The sequence below is a fragment of the Vipera berus genome (genome assembly GCF_964194415.1).
Source record: "Vipera berus genome assembly, chromosome: 2".
In the NCBI taxonomy this organism is placed as follows: Eukaryota; Metazoa; Chordata; class Lepidosauria; order Squamata; family Viperidae; genus Vipera; species Vipera berus.
The window spans coordinates 234,814,857-234,834,262 of record NC_138203.1 but is presented as its reverse complement, the minus strand read 5'-3'; the positions used below and the strand labels follow the sequence as shown (position 1 = coordinate 234,834,262).

At 38.3% G+C, this 19,406-nt stretch overlaps 1 protein-coding gene across 1 annotated transcript; it reads right to left on the bottom strand.

The window, feature by feature from the left end:
* Positions 1-235: 235 nt before the first annotated feature.
* Positions 236-14,180, bottom strand: RPN1 (ribophorin I). Its single transcript, XM_081320474.1, has 10 exons — positions 13,861-14,180; positions 10,949-11,013; positions 10,165-10,471; positions 8,147-8,356; positions 5,670-5,862; positions 4,373-4,472; positions 3,995-4,133; positions 3,648-3,767; positions 2,229-2,474; positions 236-1,056 (listed from the first exon to the last, which is right to left on the bottom strand). The coding sequence occupies exons 1-10, from the start codon at positions 14,092-14,094 to the stop codon at positions 874-876; spliced, it is 1,797 nt and encodes a 598-aa protein (XP_081176600.1). The 5' UTR covers positions 14,095-14,180; the 3' UTR covers positions 236-873.
* Positions 14,181-19,406: the final 5,226 nt, after the last annotated feature.

The following is a 19,406-nucleotide window of genomic DNA, read 5'->3' as shown; positions in this document are numbered from 1 at the left end:
CTGCCATATAATAAAATTTAGATAATTTTGAACGAGCCAAAAATTATCTGCACTACAACTGAAACTTATTTACATATTTTTGGCATGGATTATTTAGTATAATATCCACACAGAATTGGGAACTCAAGAATTGGGAATTCTTACATAAGGGAAAGTAGAAAAAAATAGCATTTACAGTTCAGTGCCAGAATCTAAAAACTTTCAGATACCCAAATAAGAAATTTAAAACCAGAAGTAAAACATCCATATGTCTTTATTTAAGTTTTGTTTTCTCAAAGAAACCAACTGTCTGAGAAAAAAGCACAGGCTTATAAGCAAATTGATCTTATCTATACTCTTCGCTTGCCCTGATGCTATAAATTCGAGAGGCTCAGAAAATTCAGGTGTAAAAAATCTCAATCTGTGCAACAAATATTACAAAACCCCTTTTGAATTATTTATTTGTAGTTACATCCCCAAATTAAAAATGGAAGAGAAAAAGATTTGACATCAAACCTTTGGAAAAAATAATTGTATTTATTGTCTTCTGAGATATTCAGTGCCCTGTGTGCATCTTTCTCTACCGGTAATTAGGGGACTTTACAAGAGACTCGGAAGTCATAATAATTAATACTTTGAACTTTATGGGAGGGCAAAAGTTGTTATTAAGCCAACATAGTATCAGAACTCTTCCACATAGCAATGCAAACATGCCCCAAAATAACAAACCTCAAATTCAGGTTTTACAAGGGAAAAAAAGCCTCCCCACCCCCATGTTAAACACCAGGCGTACTTATTTACTGCTCTCTTACTTTCTAAATTAGTATGGCTCAGTATACCCATACAATTGCCTTGCATTCTTCCCTCACATCGCCCCAATTTTTAAATCCTAGCTTATAGTGCATCGAGAATGTTGTCAATTTTGCTGATCAACTCCTGACGCTTGCTGGAATGGATCTTTTCGTTCTCAATGTACGTATCCTTCTTAAGTTTGCCAACAACCAGACGCTCAGCCTCCAAAGATGATTTCAGAACCAGCTCCTTGACTTGACTATCCAGTTTCTGTATTTCGCTGACCTTGAAGGAGTTTGGGACAGAATGTTAGGAATGCCACAGTGTCACAATTTTAAAAGCAATGCTACTTTTAAAAAAATGGGGAAAAATACATTTTATAAAACTATGTTTTTTTCAATTGTTATGTGCAATGCTACTTAAGGTTTCCTTTTCTGGTGAGTAGCAAATCTGAATGATAGAAAACATGCAGCCCTAAATTCTCCCAAAGCTCACCTTCCCACTGCTGACCACAGTAAGCCAACACTTTGCCCTTTCCTGTTGCTGAAGTGCCTGCAGGACTGACTTTGTTCCTTCCCACTTTGACCCAAAAATGCATTATGGCAACAAGCTGTCATTACATACCTTTTCATTAAATGCATGAAATCTTAACATGTATTTTACATGGATAGCTGATGGAAGGAATTATATATTTTTTTTAACAGACACTAAGGCTACTGAAGCTGTTGTGTTTCGTTTCACATTAACTATTTTCATTCCCTATTAACTACGGGCGTAGCTTATAGAAAATCTTTTATTTCTAACACTGACAGTGCTGAAGAAATTATAACCAAAAGGGATGATGCGGCAAGAGAAGTGACTTGGATACTGTTCAGGTGGCATTGCAATACTGCAGTACTTAGTTAATAGGACTTGCTAGAATTAAGTGAGGTAGTCAAGTCAAAAGTGTCTTAGTCAACTAAAGATAGTCCTACTGTAGATTTAGGACCATGTATTTAGTGATTGTTACGCTGTTCTGAAAAAGTGACTCAACTGTTTCTCACGCTTACAACAGCGTCCCTGTGGTCATGTGACCAAAATCTGGATACTTGGCAATCGGCATATATGCACAATGGTTGCAATATCCCAGGGTCATGTGATGGCCATTTGCAAATCCTCCCAGCCAGCTTCTAACAAGCACTGTCAAAGAGGGAAGACAGCGGCACTTAATGACTACACGATCTACTGAACAACTGCTGCAAAACAGGTCATAAAATCAGGCTTGACTAAATTATCAACAGCCTTGCTTAGAGATGGAAGTTCTGGTTCCAGTTGTGTTTGTAAGTTGAGGACTACCTGCATTTATGTTGAGTAAGGCAACGCATGAAGCTATGTCAAAATGAGATATTTCAGCTTTTTCTCTGGATTTCCAAATCTAAAAGGTGCATGATAGGATTTTGGTATTAACAGACTCTTACTTTGTCACACAGATCGGAACCTTCCATCTTCAACTTGGACTGCAGTGAGGCTATTTCATTCGTTAAGGCTTTATGTTCAACTTCCAGAGATTTTTTGCCGCTATTCAGGGCAGAAATATCGCGTGACTGCTTGTACTTATTCACAGCTTCATCAAAAAGGCGGTAGAGACATAGCCTCTTGTTCACTCCAGTTAGAACTTGCTCAGTAATGCAAGCAACTTTCATCCTAGCTTCTGCTGCTGGATCCTGCAAGACAACAACGCTTTACATGGAAAAAAAACTTTAAGGTGAAGCATCATACATTGCATTTCATGTTTTATTTATTCATTTAAAATACCTGTATAACCATGTATCTTAAAACCAAACTCTGACCCAACAATAAAACAATATATACCAGTGATGGCAAACCTTTTAGAGACCGAGTGCCCAAACTGCAACCTAAAACCCAGTTATGTATCGTCAGGTGCCGGGTGGGCATGGCCCATTGGGTGGACGTGGTCCATTGAGTGGGGCATGCCTGCGATGGTAACAGCAGACTTGATGGGACTAAAAAGTTCAATCAATCAATCAATTCCAACTTTGCAAGATCTCTTTTTTTTCCTACAAGAAGTTGAAATTGATTGAACCTTTTTTTTTTCACATGGTGGCGGAGGCCTAAAGCGAAAAGGTTATAAAAGCCAGCTGAAGGCCTAGGACTGGGGCGATGTGCCATAGGTTCACCATCTCGGATATATACAATCAAAAAAAGAGAGAAAAAATAGAAAAATATGGTGATGCAACTCCATGTCATTAATGCAATCTATCACATTCTCCTCCCATTATGACTTCCCTCTATTCCAGCACTTGGGGAAAAGCCAGGTTTTGCATGCTCTCTGGAAGACTAAAAAGGGGGGGGGGGACTGTTGAATCTCTAGGGCAGGGTTGTCAAACTGCCAGCCTGCAGACCGGATGTGTCATCCGGAAGCCCCACCCATCCCATTGCCGGCAATGGCAAAATAGTTCTGATACGCCTCGCGACATAACGAGTTTAACATGTCTGCTCTAGGGGGAAGATGCCTGATAGGGCAGGAGCTCAATGTTTTGTTAAAATTGAGTCATAGTTAACAAAACTAGAGTTGAAAGCATTTCTGATTTCATTGCAGCTTCAAGGTAGACAGCTGTTTTGTATCTTTTGAAAAATGAAAGATCCACCTTTACAGCAGTATAGATGTTTGTTAATTAATTTGGTTTGTTTAGACAAGTAATTGTCTATATTAAAAAGCAAATAAATATTAGCTTTACATCTAACAGCCTGTATGCTAACTTCTAATTTGCAAATAAAAAAGCAGGTCCAGTACCACAAAATTAATGCAAAAACTCTAATACCCAAATAAAAGATTATTAGTGACCTCCGTCTTCTCTCAAAACGTATTGTGATACCTTAGTGATGGAGAAGTCCAACCGCACATACAGAATCACCGTAAAGAATAGGATATAGAATGCTCCAACTACTAGCAAAGGTTCTTGCAACATCAGGATTTTATTAAAGGTATAGTGTACCTGCAAAAAGACAAGTAGTAAAACAGAAGGAAAATTTATTACACATTTCCCTACCTGGTTTACAACCATACTATCACAGTATTTTTTTTAAATTAATCGTCCACTAAAATTTTTCTGTTGTTGACATGACAATTTTAATTTAATACTAAATTCAGAGCAATTTGGGCTTAAAGGATGAGAAACTATTTTAATGCTTTACATGAACCAAGCAAAGAATTTGTTTTTACCACAATATCTTGGATATGTTGTTCAACCAGGTTACTCTTATGTGCCACAATGACTGGACGGCCAAATGTATCAAGATAGGTATAATGAAGTTCATCAGGAGCCCGGCTGATTTCATACGGACTCTCCACATGAATATTTCTGCAGACAACAGGATGCAAAAATGTCAGAGATACTCTAGGAAAAAAAAATCTAAAGGTATGTAACAGTTAGGGCTAGATAGTTAACGTAAGTCATAGCTTGCATGTAATGTGCTGAAAGTAGACTAATTGCTAAAAAAAATGCTGCACATGCATACCACAGGAATTATATTTTATGAGTGACAAACCAACATCACAGAGTATCACGGATCAACACATCATCAGACATGTTGTACTTACTTGGCACCCTCTGGAAGAATAATCTTTACAGTTAATGAATCTGTAACTTGCTCATCGAAAACATGGTCAATAAACCTCATCTTCAGGGCATACTGATCACCTTAAAAACATTAACATGCACTGTAAACGTTTCCTTTTCTTACAATGGCAGCAGAAAAGATCTAGTTGTATAAAACATCAACATAACAATTTAACATTAAGACACTAAGCACCACTAGAACCGATTATGCGTAGATTGATTCTATGGCAAATTCTAAGATATTCACACAATAAAATATGCCAATTCTGCATTCAACATAAGCTATCGAGGACACATAAACTCTTCCCCTTCCTAAAACGTAAAGAATCTGGGTATATGGTGCAAGAGGAAAAAAAAATGGGTGATACTGTTTCCCTCTACTAAGGACGTCCATCTACTGTGGTGGCTCCCTCCCTGTGGAACATCATTCCCACAGAAATAAGATGTGCCTCCATCTTGATACTTTCTTAAAAAGCCCCAAAGATATGATCTTGCCAGTGGGATTGGATTCCACAGGGTGGAGCCCTTCAAGGGATTTCATTATTGTCACCAAAGAGGTAAGGGCTAATGCAGACATGTCAAACACAAGGCCCGGGGGCCAGATCCGGCCCGCGAAGTGGTTTCTTGTGGCCCGCGAAGCCATCCTGGAAACAGGGAGGGAACGGCCCCCACTGCCTTGGCCCTGGCCCAGAGACCCTCCTTCTGCCAGAGACCCTCAGATCTGTCCCACTCCTGCCCAGGCCCCCATAGGCACCCTTGATGCGAACGATGTAGAGCTGGCCATGCCCACCCAGTAGGGCATACGCACTCTAGCCACGCCCACCCAGCAGGCCACTCCCACCCTGGCCCTACCTACTCGGCCCCTTGAGGGCAACTGCAATGCTGATGTGGCCCTCAATGAAATTGAGTTTGACACCCCTGGGCTAATGGGTTTTATATTCGGTGTTTTACTTTTCTAAGCCTGAATGAATTGGGTAGCCATACCAATTTTCTTAACAAATAAATAAGAAGTTGGAGAAATGAAAACTTTAGTAGATGGAACATTAAGCTTTGAAAAGACTGTAAGCAATATTTTCAGTTTTCAGACATTGTTTCCATGATTAAAATAAACTCAAGGCAAACCTTTTAAATATATATGCAAAACAAAAATCAAGAAAACCACCCAAATTCTTGAAAATCTCAAATGTGCCTATCTGATCATAAATACAGAAATACTTGGGCTGTTACATTGTATATAAACAATTTTTCGGGGGCTAATAATCTGATATGGTTGCTTACCAAGATTAAAGAGATACTCATAGCTGGGCAAGTTGTAGCCAATTATATAGTGAGTCTTCCAACCACCAAACAAAGGGAAACGAGGCCGAATCTCCATTTCCACTGAGTCATCCAGGACAAGAAGATGACTAGTAGATATGTTGCCAATTTCATCTCTGTAGTATACATCTTGAGCAGCAGCAGGAAGGATAGTCTGCAAAAAGACAGTTTTAGTAAGATCCATAAAGACAAGAGACTGTAAAATAAATGTAATCTATTATATTTATATAACTGTCTATCAAATGTTGATTAGTAACTTGCAGATTAAACTCAGTATGAACTATCAAAGGAGTTGCTACAAGGAAGCTATTCTCCAAAGCGCCTGGAGGCAGGACAAGAAGCAAGAGATGGAAACTAACCAAATAGAGAAGTAATCTAAAACTAAGGAGAAATTTCCTGACAGTTAGCACAATTAATCAGTGGCCTCCAGAAGCTGTGAATGCTCCAACACTGGAGGTTTTTAAGAAAAGACTGGACAGCCATTTGTCTGAAATGGTATAGGGCAGGAGTAGGCAACCTTGGCTCTTTTATGACTCATGGACTTCAACTCCCAGAATTCCTGAGCCAGCAGGAATTGAAGTTGAAGTCCATGAGTCATAAAAGAACCGAGGTTGCCTACCCCTGGTATAGGGTTTCCTGCCTGAGCAGGGGGTTGGACTAGATGACCTCCAAGGTACCTTCCAACTTTTACTACTACTACTACTACTACTACTATTATTATTATTATTCTAGTTGTTGTTCTTGTTATCATTATCATTATTAAAGGCATAATCAGAAACAACTCAAGTGCAGCATGTATTTTTCTCCTAAGACACATGAGACCAGCAATTCAGATTAAATTAAAATAAAATATTGTGAAGTTTAAGAGAACTTTAAATGCCTAAAAGAAAAAGAAATCTTTATCAGATGATGCCAAGAAGCCATCCAGTGAGTCTACCCAGGGAGATTCTTCCACAATTGGGGCACCATCACAGAGAGAGCTGTAATAGGTTAAGAGCAAGAAAGACTGGCTTTGTATGTTTTCCCATTTGAGGAACTGGCCGTGCCCACCACATATCAAACAGCCCCGGAACACTTTTCATTGAGGGGATACCACGAAGCCTCCTCCCAGAAAGTAATAAGGAAAAAGTGAAGAGGATGTGTAGCGTCCCAGACAATCCTGCGGACCCTGCTCAAGCATCGGTTATATGCTGTGTCCTGGACAGAAGGAAGTGAACTACCAATAACCTGTTCTGCCATCCTCACCACTCTCTGCACCACCTTCCTGTCTGAAGCAGTGATGCTTCCAAACCAGACTGTAATGCCAGGATGCTCTTGATTGTCCCTCTGTAGAAAGTGGTAAGGACAGGGGAAAATGTACTTTTCTCATGCGACGCAGAAAATGCAGGAGCTACTATGCCTGTTTCACCAGTGTCTCACTGTTGAGCAAACTAGCCAACTTATTAGCTGCACATCCAATATATCCATTATAAATCATAAACTGGACACATATACCAATCGTGAAATAGTGTCACCAGTAAAGCACGGCATGATCAAAATGTCGATTCAATGAAATCTTATGGCTTAATTTTTTAAAACTTTCAGTTTCCATTTTTTAAAATGAAGTTCTATGTATCACATATTAACAATTGTTTACAAGGGAAACTTGCACAGTACAGATAAAATATAGCCAAGCTATCTCCATCCAGATATACAGCTGGTATTAATCAGCCACAAGCAATAAAAATAATATAGGAAAGTTTTGCAAATCTTTTGAAAGGGGTCCTTCAGAATTCCTAAGAATATATATGAAGCATCCCTCTGCAAATCATTGAAGTAAATATATCTTCCTCCATACATGTTGATCTGCTACTCCTACTCTCCTCTGCACTTTTGTGCTAACAAAGCTGTTTCATTTCCCTGATCTAGTCTTAAATTTTTAAAAAAATTCCCCTAAACACTGTCAAACATTATATTCTAAGCACTTTTAAATGAGATTTACCTAAAATAAATAAATGAACTTACAAAATCATGTTTCAAATAAATGAATTAGAGAATAAGATTCAGATGGATGCCACAACTGAGCTGCAGAAAAATAGTAAAACTAGTAATTAGTAAGTAGCATATTACTTATTAACTACAAGTTTTAATAGTTTTAAAGTAATATTAACTACTAGTTAATAGGTAATATGCTACTTATTAAAAGTTTCTGTTTTAGCATATTGCATCATGGAAGAGACAGAATCAGGACTTAAAAAGGAGCTGAAAAGAAGAAAACATTCTTGGTAACACTTCATGTTCTCCAAGCAGAGAAGTACTACTTGTTCCAAATGTTCTCCTCTTTCTTCTTTCAGTAGTTGGCTCATTCACGGCTACTTCATTGTGACTCATTTTCACAATATGATGCTGTTGCTTAAAACAAAGCAATAAAACAAGAAATAACAGAAATAATGAAAAACCTTAAATGATTTCACAGAAGATATTCCACTGTCTGGCTGTCTTTGATAGTCATATCTGGAGAAAGGTCCTTTCAGCACAGCTCCTGTATGTCTTAAGTCAACAGTTTCTTCAACTGCAATATTACCCCAGTGAGAAACTTCAATGACACGTGTCATGCTGGTGATAGTCAGGAAAGGACTGTTGTTTTCATAATGTATCTTAAGGCTGTCCTGAGAAAAAGACAAATATAACAGAGAAATTGAGTATTTCTTTGCAGCAGTAGCCGTTTCACTTACGTGACCAGCTAGTAAAGTCACAATGATATTTTTTAAACTACATCCTGGGTTTAAGGTTTATTAGCATTACAGCTATTTCATGGAAACGCCAGCTTTCCATAAAATCTCAAAGGCAGCATAAACCGGATTTTAGTTTTTGACATAGATCACAGCCTTCTGCATGCTAGATATTAAAAATCATTCTTGGACGTTCATGAATGCATCATTTCCCCCAATTCTTTGCAGCTCAGCCTGAACCGAAAACCTGTCTGCTTGATCTGTCAAGAATCAGTGAATTCAGGGATAAGAATTTGTTGTATTCCGCCTAATTTTAGCAAGTAATAGCTCTGGACCTGCTTACCAATCCAGGTCTTTGGGATGGGGGGAGGGAGAGAAAGGGGAATATACTCATGAAAATAATTCTCCCACTCCTGACCTTAACATGCTTAATTCTTGTTCATGTGGTACGGTATTGTATCTCCACAGAGAGAATACAATTCTGATACCCACATTGAGAATTGCCTGCAGGAGTGTACTGCCTCTCACATTCAAAAGAACTGTCTTTTTAAAAAGAAACTTGACCACTGATTTGAGTATCTATTTACAAGGCTGAGCTAATGGGTTATCAGGCTTTTATATATGCCATTTTGTTTATATACTTGGGTTCATTCCCATGTAGGCCTTGGAAAAGGGATATTCCATTTATCTGTAACCAATGTATAAATGCCAACTACAGATAGTCCTTGATTTATAATGGCAGTTGGGACCAAGATTGCCATCGCTAAACAATGCGGTCGTACAGCATAATGTACCAAAAAAATATCCATAGCTCAGGAACCCTAAAGCGCATTATGAACAAATAGCTTAGTGAATTGTGTAGTGACAGCAATTCTAATAGTTCTAGTTGCTGTTGTAACCCCAAGACATATAGGCTATTAAGCAAGAAGAGGTGGAAAACCCAAACATACAATGAGAGGCTGGGAGGGCTTGGGAAGATCTATGAAAGCAGCAGATGTGCAGTGAGCAGGAGTGACTTACCGGAATGACTTGCAATCTTCCCTGCTGTCTTCCCCACTGACTTGTAGGGATTTTAATTATGTTTACAATTTTTAATTTATTTTTAATTTTTAATTTTAATTTATTGCACAGATGACTTTAAATTTTAATTTTATCTTAATTTCTGTACTTATTATATGTTATTGTTGTTAGCCGCCCTGAGTCCTTCGGGAGATAGGGCGGGATATAAGTCCCATTAATAAATAAATAAATAAATAAATAAACAAACAAACAAACTGGCAGGGAAGGTTGCAAATGGTGATCATGTGACTGCAGCTCCCTGTAACATTGGAATCACAAGCCAGGCAAGAGAGTACAATCACGTGACTGCTACAATGGCTAGAACTTCAGGGATGCCCGTCCATCCATTTTTTACAGCACCATCATAATTTTGAATTCTGGCTGAACAAATAAGCAGAGGACTATCTGTATCTGCTTTATGACTGATCATAAAAGGTTTGTTTTTTACAAATGCACTAATTGAAAGAGCATTCTATCCTGCCACCATCTAGCAAGTCACCTGCAAAGATTTTGTTTTATTTACCCACGCAGACTTCAATACTACAGAGACCAGCTAAGTCGTTAAATAAAAGATTGCTTTTTTTAGTTATTTTTATTCAATTCATTGTCACTTTTTACATCATACACACAGCAATCAATGACCAATTCAAGTTTATTTTATCTTTATCTTACAAGTAAAAGTTTACCTCACTGTATGGGGGTACATCCTTGAAAGGTCCATATTCAATCATATCCTCTGAGCGGCTGGGATTGCCTAACTTGGTGTAGTTTTCAATGTTTCTTGAGGCCAGTTTCACACGAGTTGTCTGGGTCTTGGTTACATATGGAGAGTAGAAATAATGATTACCTTCAAAAACCACAAACTGCTTCTCTGCCTGAGAGATGTGTGTGGGGTAGGGTTGCAGGACATGTGTGAAAACTGTTTCAATAGATAAACGAATTTTTCCACCTGGAGGCAAAGGAGCCGGCAATTTCACAGTGAAGAATTTGCCACTAAAAAGAGGGGGAAAAAGTAGAAAATCAGTCAGACCACTTCTGTGTTGCTTCTAAATGAGCTGACTGCTGTCAGAAATCTTGATCAATCATGGGACTAGGCAATTTCCATTGTTAAAATTCAGCAGTTAGCTCTTATGGTTTTAAAGCAATAAACATTTTTAATGCAGTGTATTCATTGCTAATACAATAATGTGAAATAAAGAACATATTAAACAGAGTGCATTTCTGTGAATCACTATGCCGTACAACTTTAGAAACTTTTTTTTAGCATGTTATCTTTTTTCCTAAAAATAGTACAAGCAGTCAAAAGAGAACCAATTCTAAAAATTGAATCTGAGGTATCAGCCTATTTATACGGTCTAATTAAAACACCTGACATTTTTTTAAAGTCTCATTGAAGATTACATTTTAAAAAGTACTCTTAAAAAGGTGAAGTAGAAATACTAGCCCTTATTTTCCCCTGACAAAACTTACCTTTTACCTTTTACTTTTGTCTCCTTCACCTCTAAGGTATTCTCTTCTTCTTCTTCAGCTTTTACCTGTTCAAAATAGATATATATATATAAATAAAATGTTGGTCAGTGTTGCCATTGACAATTCCCAAACAAGGCAATAAATTCATTAGATTAAAAAAAAATCTGTTATTTGCCAAGAAAGATCAAAGAGTATACCAAAACACATTTTAATTTGAGGCATATGCTAATAAAGATTGTTACTAAAAAACTACTCATAACTCTTAAAACCTGAAACATCACCCATCAGAAATTGACAAATACGTGTCAAATGTATTGTACTCCTATTTTAGAATAAACATTAGCGTTAATAAATAAAAGAATTGTAGAAAACCAGTAAGACATACATAACTATTTCCCTCAAAAATCCAACTAGAAATTAAAAAAAACCTTCTCTTTCTCTAGCAAACTATCTATGGAAAAATAAGTGATGTTTCCTTTCTAATTAGAATTTTGCAAAAGGTAGCAACAATGCTATTGCTTACAAAAAATACATTCTTTCCTTCTTCAACTTCACCAAAGTTTCTACTAAGTTTCTACTATGCACTCACTGTCAATAAATAAATAAAACAGCAGTCAGGTACCTAATTTTAAAACAGTAATAGTAGCGACCTATGGCACAGGTTTTCATTTCAAACCTATCCTACTGGAATTCTTGTGAAAGAGCTCCCTGAATAACTGAGAATAGGCTGAGCTGACTTTGTTGAAGTCCAAAAATACATTTTCCTTTTATTGATAATAATAAAAGCCTGTTCAAATTTACTAAAAAAAAGTGAATTTTGCAAACTTCATTTTACTCTCCAGGCAGAGTTTACTGTACAAGAAAAACTCTCCATGAGGAATAAGTAATTTAGTATCCCCTCCCTGGGGTTTTGAATTGCAATATTCAAATTCCCTCATCACATGCCATATAGAGTAAGAGTCACAAAAGTGATTCTCCTCATAAAAAAAATCATTTTACAATATTCTACTCAAAAGTAGAGCCATGTTATCAGAAATGCCAGTTAGAAAATACTGTTTATCCAAGAACTATGCAAATAATGAAGGGCTATACTTTTCTGAGTTTGTTCAATTTATTTAATAACACAGGCCAATTTTAAAAACGATCCATCAGATAGGAATTAGCAGAAGATATATATTCTACATAACTCCAATTATAAATTCACACTGAACTCAAGGAACAGTACTGTAAAATCACAAACCTATCTTTTTAATGGACTAAAAATGAAGACTTGTTGCCACAGCCCAGACCTCAAACTCAGTCTCATACTGGCACTAATAAATGCCCTTCTTCAAACAATTACAGTACTTTCCCCTCTAGTTCAATTAGTTTAATCTGGACTTTCTGGCTCATTTTAATTTTTAAAATCACACTAACTTGTACAATAAAATCATTTACAAGAGCCTTGGTAGAGCAGTGGGCTAATGCCTCCTTAAGTAACACCAGCTGCCTGCAATTAGTGCAGGTTCGCATCCCACCAGGCTCAAGGTTGACTCAGCCTTCCATCCTTCCGAGGTAGGTAAAATGAGGACCCAGATTGTTGGGGGCAATAAGCTGACTTTGTAATAATGCCGCTTGGGGTGTGTGTGAAAGCCCTAATAAGCAGGCATATACATAGAATGAAGGCTACTGCTAAGCTTGTAAGCCGCCCTGAGTCTTGGAGAAGGGCGGGATATAAATGGAATTAAAATAAAAATAAAAATTTAAGAGCACTTATTTCCTAACAGTAGAACCAATGCAAAATAGTATTTGTAGTTTTTTTCAAGGTGAAGCTTCTGTCAAAACTTTTCATTAACATATACTACCAGCAACAAAGTGTTTAGTGACTTGTCTCAAGGATCTCAAGAGTTCCCAAACCAACTTTTCCTTCACCACAGTTGGGCAGGATGTCTCAATATTAAGCTGAAGAGACAGGGACAGGCTTTGAAAGCCACGCCTCCCTCTGATTTAAATTACTGTCCATGGCTCTTGGAAATAAGTCTATGCTTACGTGTCAGTATCACCAGGCTTTTACTACAGCAGCACTCTGGAAGAGAATCAACGCACAGGACTAATAGGAAGCAAAGAAAAGTGAATCTGGCTACAGGAAGGCATTATTATTTGAACTGGCATGCTGAGCAAAAGTCCAAACGGCATCTCAAGAGCAATTTTGGATGAAATATAATTAGATTTCAATGAAATTATATGTTCGTTATTTTGTGTTCTCAGTTTACAACAGTTTACACAAATAGCTTAGAAGTTTCTGGAGTTTCACTAGATAAGATAATCTGGTCTTTTTTTTTACTGTGGGCACAACAGCACACATCAAAAATGAAATTTAGTTGGCCGCTCTCAAAGTGAAACGCATACACGGGTGGATTTTGTCCATATTTCTGCCTGCTCTCTCCAATTGGTTGCCTTTCTGATACCATGTGTTAAAACTTCCCCAAACCAACATAAACTGGACAAAGACGATTAAAGATGCTATCCAACAACTCTGGCTAACGTGAATCTCTGGTTTATAACGCGATCGCCGCTCGCTATCTCCGTATTCCAACTATTCAGCCAAAGCATTAGCCCAATCGCCATAACAACCCCCGATTTAAGGACTTAATCGGCCAGACCGCTCCTTTCCACCAAAAACTGGAATCAGGAAGGGTTGGAGAGGAAACGTAATACCCTTGTAATGCTGGGGAAGAAAGCGGAGGAGCAGAAAAAGAAAATAAGGAAGAAGGGCCCAAAGGCACAGATTCGCGTAAAAACGGACAACGTGGAAACGGAAAGCCCGATCAGAAAAGTAACAGACTTGGGAAGGGGGGGGCGGAGGGCGCCATCCTGGTTCAAGAGCGCCAGAAGAAGCAGGCCGAGAGCTTCACGGCCCAGCGGTTGCTCACCTGCGCCCCCAGGTAAGCCAGGTGGCTCTCCAAGCCGGGGTCCAAAGCCAGGAGGAAAGACGTGGCAGATGCCGAGCTCCCCGCCGAGTTGGCCAGGCTAATCTCGGCCGTCACTTTGGCCAGGTGTGTCCCGAGGTCCACGGTCCGCTTTACGTCTTCGTTGATCAGCTCGGGAGCTGCCAAGGCCCTGCCCAGGCAGAGAAGGAGCAAGAGGTGGACGAGATGGATCCCCATGGTCCGCCACGCTGAAGAACGAAGCCGCGAGCAAACCGGATGGACTCACTCTTTCGCGTCGCTGTTCATTCATCCAAAGGGCACAAGATGGCGCCCCCCACGCCGAGCTACATACAAGATGGCGACGCCCAGCAACGCGCCGCTATCAAAAATGGCACTGCCCACGACGCGACGTTCTGACCTGCGCATCGCGTTTGCGTCACGAAGTTGAGGTATGGTGGACTGGGGGCAAATGAAAGATCGACCTGTCAGAGATGCTTGCACGTGATCCGAGTCCGCGCCTTCACTAAGGATTTTGAGATCTTGTAAACTCATCCGGGTGTGAGTGTAGCCGAGTTGCGGGGGGATGTAGGAACCACTATATTAGATTATAAGTTGTTCTCTACAGTGAAGATCGCAGTTTGCATATAGTACTGTAGTAGTATAAGCATGCTTGATGTAAAACTGAGCTTTGATTACGTTTGTGCCATATTGTACAAAATGGGCCCAAATTATCCAGGACTCTGGTTATAGTCAGCAGGAATGTTGCATGTGCCACAGATATGTATCATTTAGCCATACAATATTGCTAAAATGTATTTAGTGAAAGCCTCAGTTGACTAAAGCCACATTGAGCAGCAGATACTTGAACAAGTCCTTGAAAATGTATGCATCTGAAAAATTCAGTTTATTGTATGTTTATTGCTTTACAGACAATAAGGGAATAAGCTTGATTGAATATTTTACACACTAGAAGGCTGCCATTAGCTGCTCAGTGCAATTATATATGAAAATAAAACTGTGATAATAAATGGTATTTTTAGCAAATTGGTATTCTGGTGAAAGTATGACTAGGATATGTGTTGTCCCTTTGATTAATAATGAAAGTGTTGTGGTAGGGAATGTGTTGGTTAGAGAAATAAAAACAGATGTAGAGCCAGTGTGATGGTTAAGGCGTCAAGCTAGAAATCAGATAAGTGTGGGTTCTAGTCCTCCCTTAAGACACAAAGGCAGTTGAATGATCTTGTATTAGTCACTTTCTCTCAGCTCTAGAAAGGAGGCAATGGAAAACCACTTCTGAAAAATATTGCCAAGAAAACTGCAGGGATTTATCCGGGCAGTCTCTCTAAATTGGACACCATTGAACGGAAAAAATTATGCAGAAAAAGCTATGCTGTTGGCTGAAAACCCAAATGACTTGCAACAAATGCAGCAGATTCACTTAACAACTGTGTTACTAACTTAACAAGTGCTGTGATTCACTTAACAACTCTGACAAGAAAGGTTGTAAGATGGGGCAAAACTCATTTAAATGTCTTCCTTAGTAATGGAAATTTTGGACTCACTTTGTAGTTGTAAGTTACAACCACTTAAATATGAGCCAGTAGTGTGTGGCAGCAGCCAAAAAATCCAGTGCAATCCTAGGCTGCATTAAAATAATAAGACCACATTTGGAATACTGTATCCAGTTCTGATCACCCCAATATAAAAAAGATGTTGAGACTCTGGAAAGTATGCAGAGAAGAGCAACAAGAATGATTAGGGGGCTAGAGGCTAAAACATATGAAGAACGGTTACTGGAACTGGGTATGTCTAATCTAATGAAAAGAAAAACTAGGGGAAACATGATAGCAGTGTTCCAATATTTGAGGGGCTTCTATAAGACAAGGGATTCAAACTATTTTCCAAAGCATCAAAAGGCAAAACAAGAAACAATGGAAACTAACCAAGGAGAGAAGCATTCTAGAACTAAGGAGAAATTTCCTAACGGTGAGAGCAATCAACCAATAGAATAGCTTGCCTTCAGACTTGTGGGTGCTCCATCACTGGATGCTTTCAAAAAGAGACTGGACAACCATTTGTCTGAAATGATATAGGGTCTTCTGCTTGATCAGAGGGTTGGACTAGAACAGACATGTCAAACACAAGGCCCGGGGGCCGGATCCGGCCCGCGAAGTGGTTTCATGTGGCCCGCGAAGCCATCCTGGAAACAGTGAGGGAACGGCCCCCGCTGCCTTGGCCCTGGCCCAGAGACCCTCCTCCTGCCAGAGACCCTCAGATCTGTCCCACTCCTGCCCAGGCTCCCATAGGCACCCTTGATGCGAACGATGTAGAGCTGGCCACGCCCACCCAGTAGGCCATACGCACTCTAGCCACGCCCATCCAGTAGGCCACGCCCACCCTGGCCACACCCACCCGGCCCCTTGAGGGCAACCGCAATGCTGATGCGGCCCTCAATGAAATTGAGTTTGACACCCCTGGACTAGAAGATCTCCAAGATCCCTTTCAACTCTTATTCTATGTAACCTTTTATCATAAAATCACAGATTATATTGCTCTGTAGTTATAATGGGTTTTTTGTTTCAAACTGCATGTAACTAAAGTTATACTACAGGCTGAAATTAAGATCAGACATGATGAAGATTTTTTGGTTAAAAACAAATACCAGTTCTTAAATTGCAAGTTCAGCTCTTCTGGATGTAGGGAGGGAGGCAGGCAGGCAGGAATCTGCAATCTGGGAATGTTTCTTGAATACCAGCTGCCTCTGGATTGTTTTATAATAGTGATGACCAATGTGCTAGTTGCAACTTTTTCTGAGCCAGTTGCACTTGACAATATGTTTTAGTTACATCCCAATTTAACTACAGCAATGGGTTCTATTCTTGAGACATATTTAGTACAAAATGAAGCAAATCTGACTTGACTGCAAATCTATGCATTTACCATATACTACTACAGCCATGTTAAAAGATCTACACTACTTGTCAAATGCTTTCCATTTATGATTTCAGATGTTGGTTTTCGCCATTAATAATCTAACTTAGGGATTGATTGGCTTAAAGATCACCTATCTCAGCACTATGTGAACTTTTCCAGATGCGAAGATCAGCAGGGCAGACCATTTTAAAAATGCTCTGGCTTTATGAGACACACTTGTTAAGTACAGTTTTGTTTCTCCGATAAAACAAACATTGTGATTAGTCTACATATGGACCATTTCATTCTGAGTTAATTTATAGGGATTTTTTAAAAGCAATAACTCAAATCTCCAGGACCCAGTAACAAAATATTGTAATGTTCCTAGAAATGTTCTATTTTCTTCCGAATGCATTGATTTCGGGGCTGCACTATTTTTAAAACACACTATGAGCCACTCCTACATTCCCAGAAAAAAAAAGCAGACTGCTCCAGGAAACATCAGAACATCAGAACATTCTGTTACTGAATTAAATAATTTTCAACATCTCTATTAAATGTCCACCTCATTTTTAATTCCAGCCAAAGGCTGATATAAAAAATACACTATAAAATAATTATTTGAGATTATATAAATTATTTAAAAATAAATAAATTTGACATTAGATTGGGAGACTTAGTTAAGCAATAAAATGGTTAGCTTAAATTAGGTAGTGTAGTAAAGATTACTGACACCAAGAATCTTGTGATATCTTATAGTTAGATTTCAGACAAGGCTTTTACATTGGAATAAATACATACAGAATCTTTGGCTGAGAACACTAATGGCCACTCATCTGAAAGTAGACCTTTTTCTTGTAAGGTACCATAGATATTTAATTTGATCAAATGCAGCAGCTCAGAAAACTACTTAGATCATCAAAAACTAAAACCACAATAAAAATTATTTTAATGCAGCTGAATAATTCTTTATTGCAGTTTGCTGATGTTATAAATAATTGAGGTTCTTTAAATCATCATTTTAGCCACTGTCTATCCACTGTGGGAAGAAGGCCTCTTCTGCTTGTTTTCAACCAATATGGTCCTGAGCTTTCTTTTGCCAATTGAGCCCACATAATCCCTTTTATAAAAATAATTGAGAATGTTTTTCTGCACTATTATGATTACAGTGAACTTATTCTTAATTTGTCAAATACTGTATATTCTGACTCAAAATTAGGAAAATAAATGGCCTGCACACTTTGAATGAGTATTGCTGGAATTGTAGTCACAGCATTAACTTGGAAATAAATTTAATGAAAAATTAGGTAATTTTCTTTGACTACTATATTATTTTCTCAACTAAATTTATTTTGTATATACTGTATACACCACACATTGCCTCTTTCACTTTCAATTAAAACATTATAAGTAACAAATTGTGAAGTATTACAACCTTTTAGAATTCATGGTTTCTGAATCTGATGCAAAATATGTGTGCCCAAGGCCATTAATTTCTCAGTTTTGGAAATCATAGGATTAAATTTAATTTTTAGGACACTTGTTCCATTCAAGACAGCTAGTATATTTCTAAATACGTATGGAGTGTACGAAGTTCTGCTGTTATATCTAGATTAGCACTCCTATCGTAAATTATCAGAAAGCTTAATAAACCAAGTTGCCTTAAGTTAGACATAATATCAGTAAGTTTCAACATTGCAGTGGGTGATTTTTGTCCTTGTAGGGAAGGTTAGAGTGGAGAATTTGTCACATATCCTTGGAAAGGGGGGAACTTTCATCACTGTTAGGAAAGTCATGTTAGAAGAGTGGGATTTCTTTCCTGAGTTCTTTTGTTAAGACATCATCCATCTACTCACATTCATCCAGTCGTTTGTCTAAAATTATCAGTTACTTCCATAGCTCTTATTATATGACTTGGCTCCTTAAATCTATTCAGGGACATTCTCTCCTCCTCTAGATCCTAATAATCTTTTTCTCCTTACGATTAGAACTCCACACTTTGTCTCTCTGCATTTATTTCCCAGCATATCACATTCTGTGACTTTTGTTCATCCATACCAAGAAGTCCTGGACTATCTTGTTCTCTGATACAATTCAACAGTTTCCTTTGTTATATCTTGAAAGTTCTGCTGATATGCTTTTATGCAACCACCTTCCTTACTTCCCTCTTCAAACTCACATTTGTCCAAAAGACTTTTGATCAACTTTCTAATCTTATTGGATCTAAACAAAGTATATTCACTTATTGATTGAAGCTATTACTTCATTTTCCTAATGAGTTTGCTATAATAGCTCACCCATTTTGCTCTCGACTTATATGACCACAAGTGAGTCCAAAATTTCCATTGCTAAGCAAGACAGTTGTTAAGTGAGTTTTACCTCATTTTATGATCTTTCTTGCCACAATTATTATCACTGCAGTTGTTAGTAGCATAGTTGCTACGTGAATCTGGCTTCCCCATTGACTTTGCTTGTCAGAAGATTGCAAAAGGCGATCACCTGCAACCGTCATAAATACAAGTCAGTTCCAAATGTCCAAATTTTGATTGTGTAACCGTGGGAACGCTGCAACAGTCATAAGTATGAAAAATGCCATTGTAATTTCAAACAGTCACTAAACAAATGATTGTAAGTCG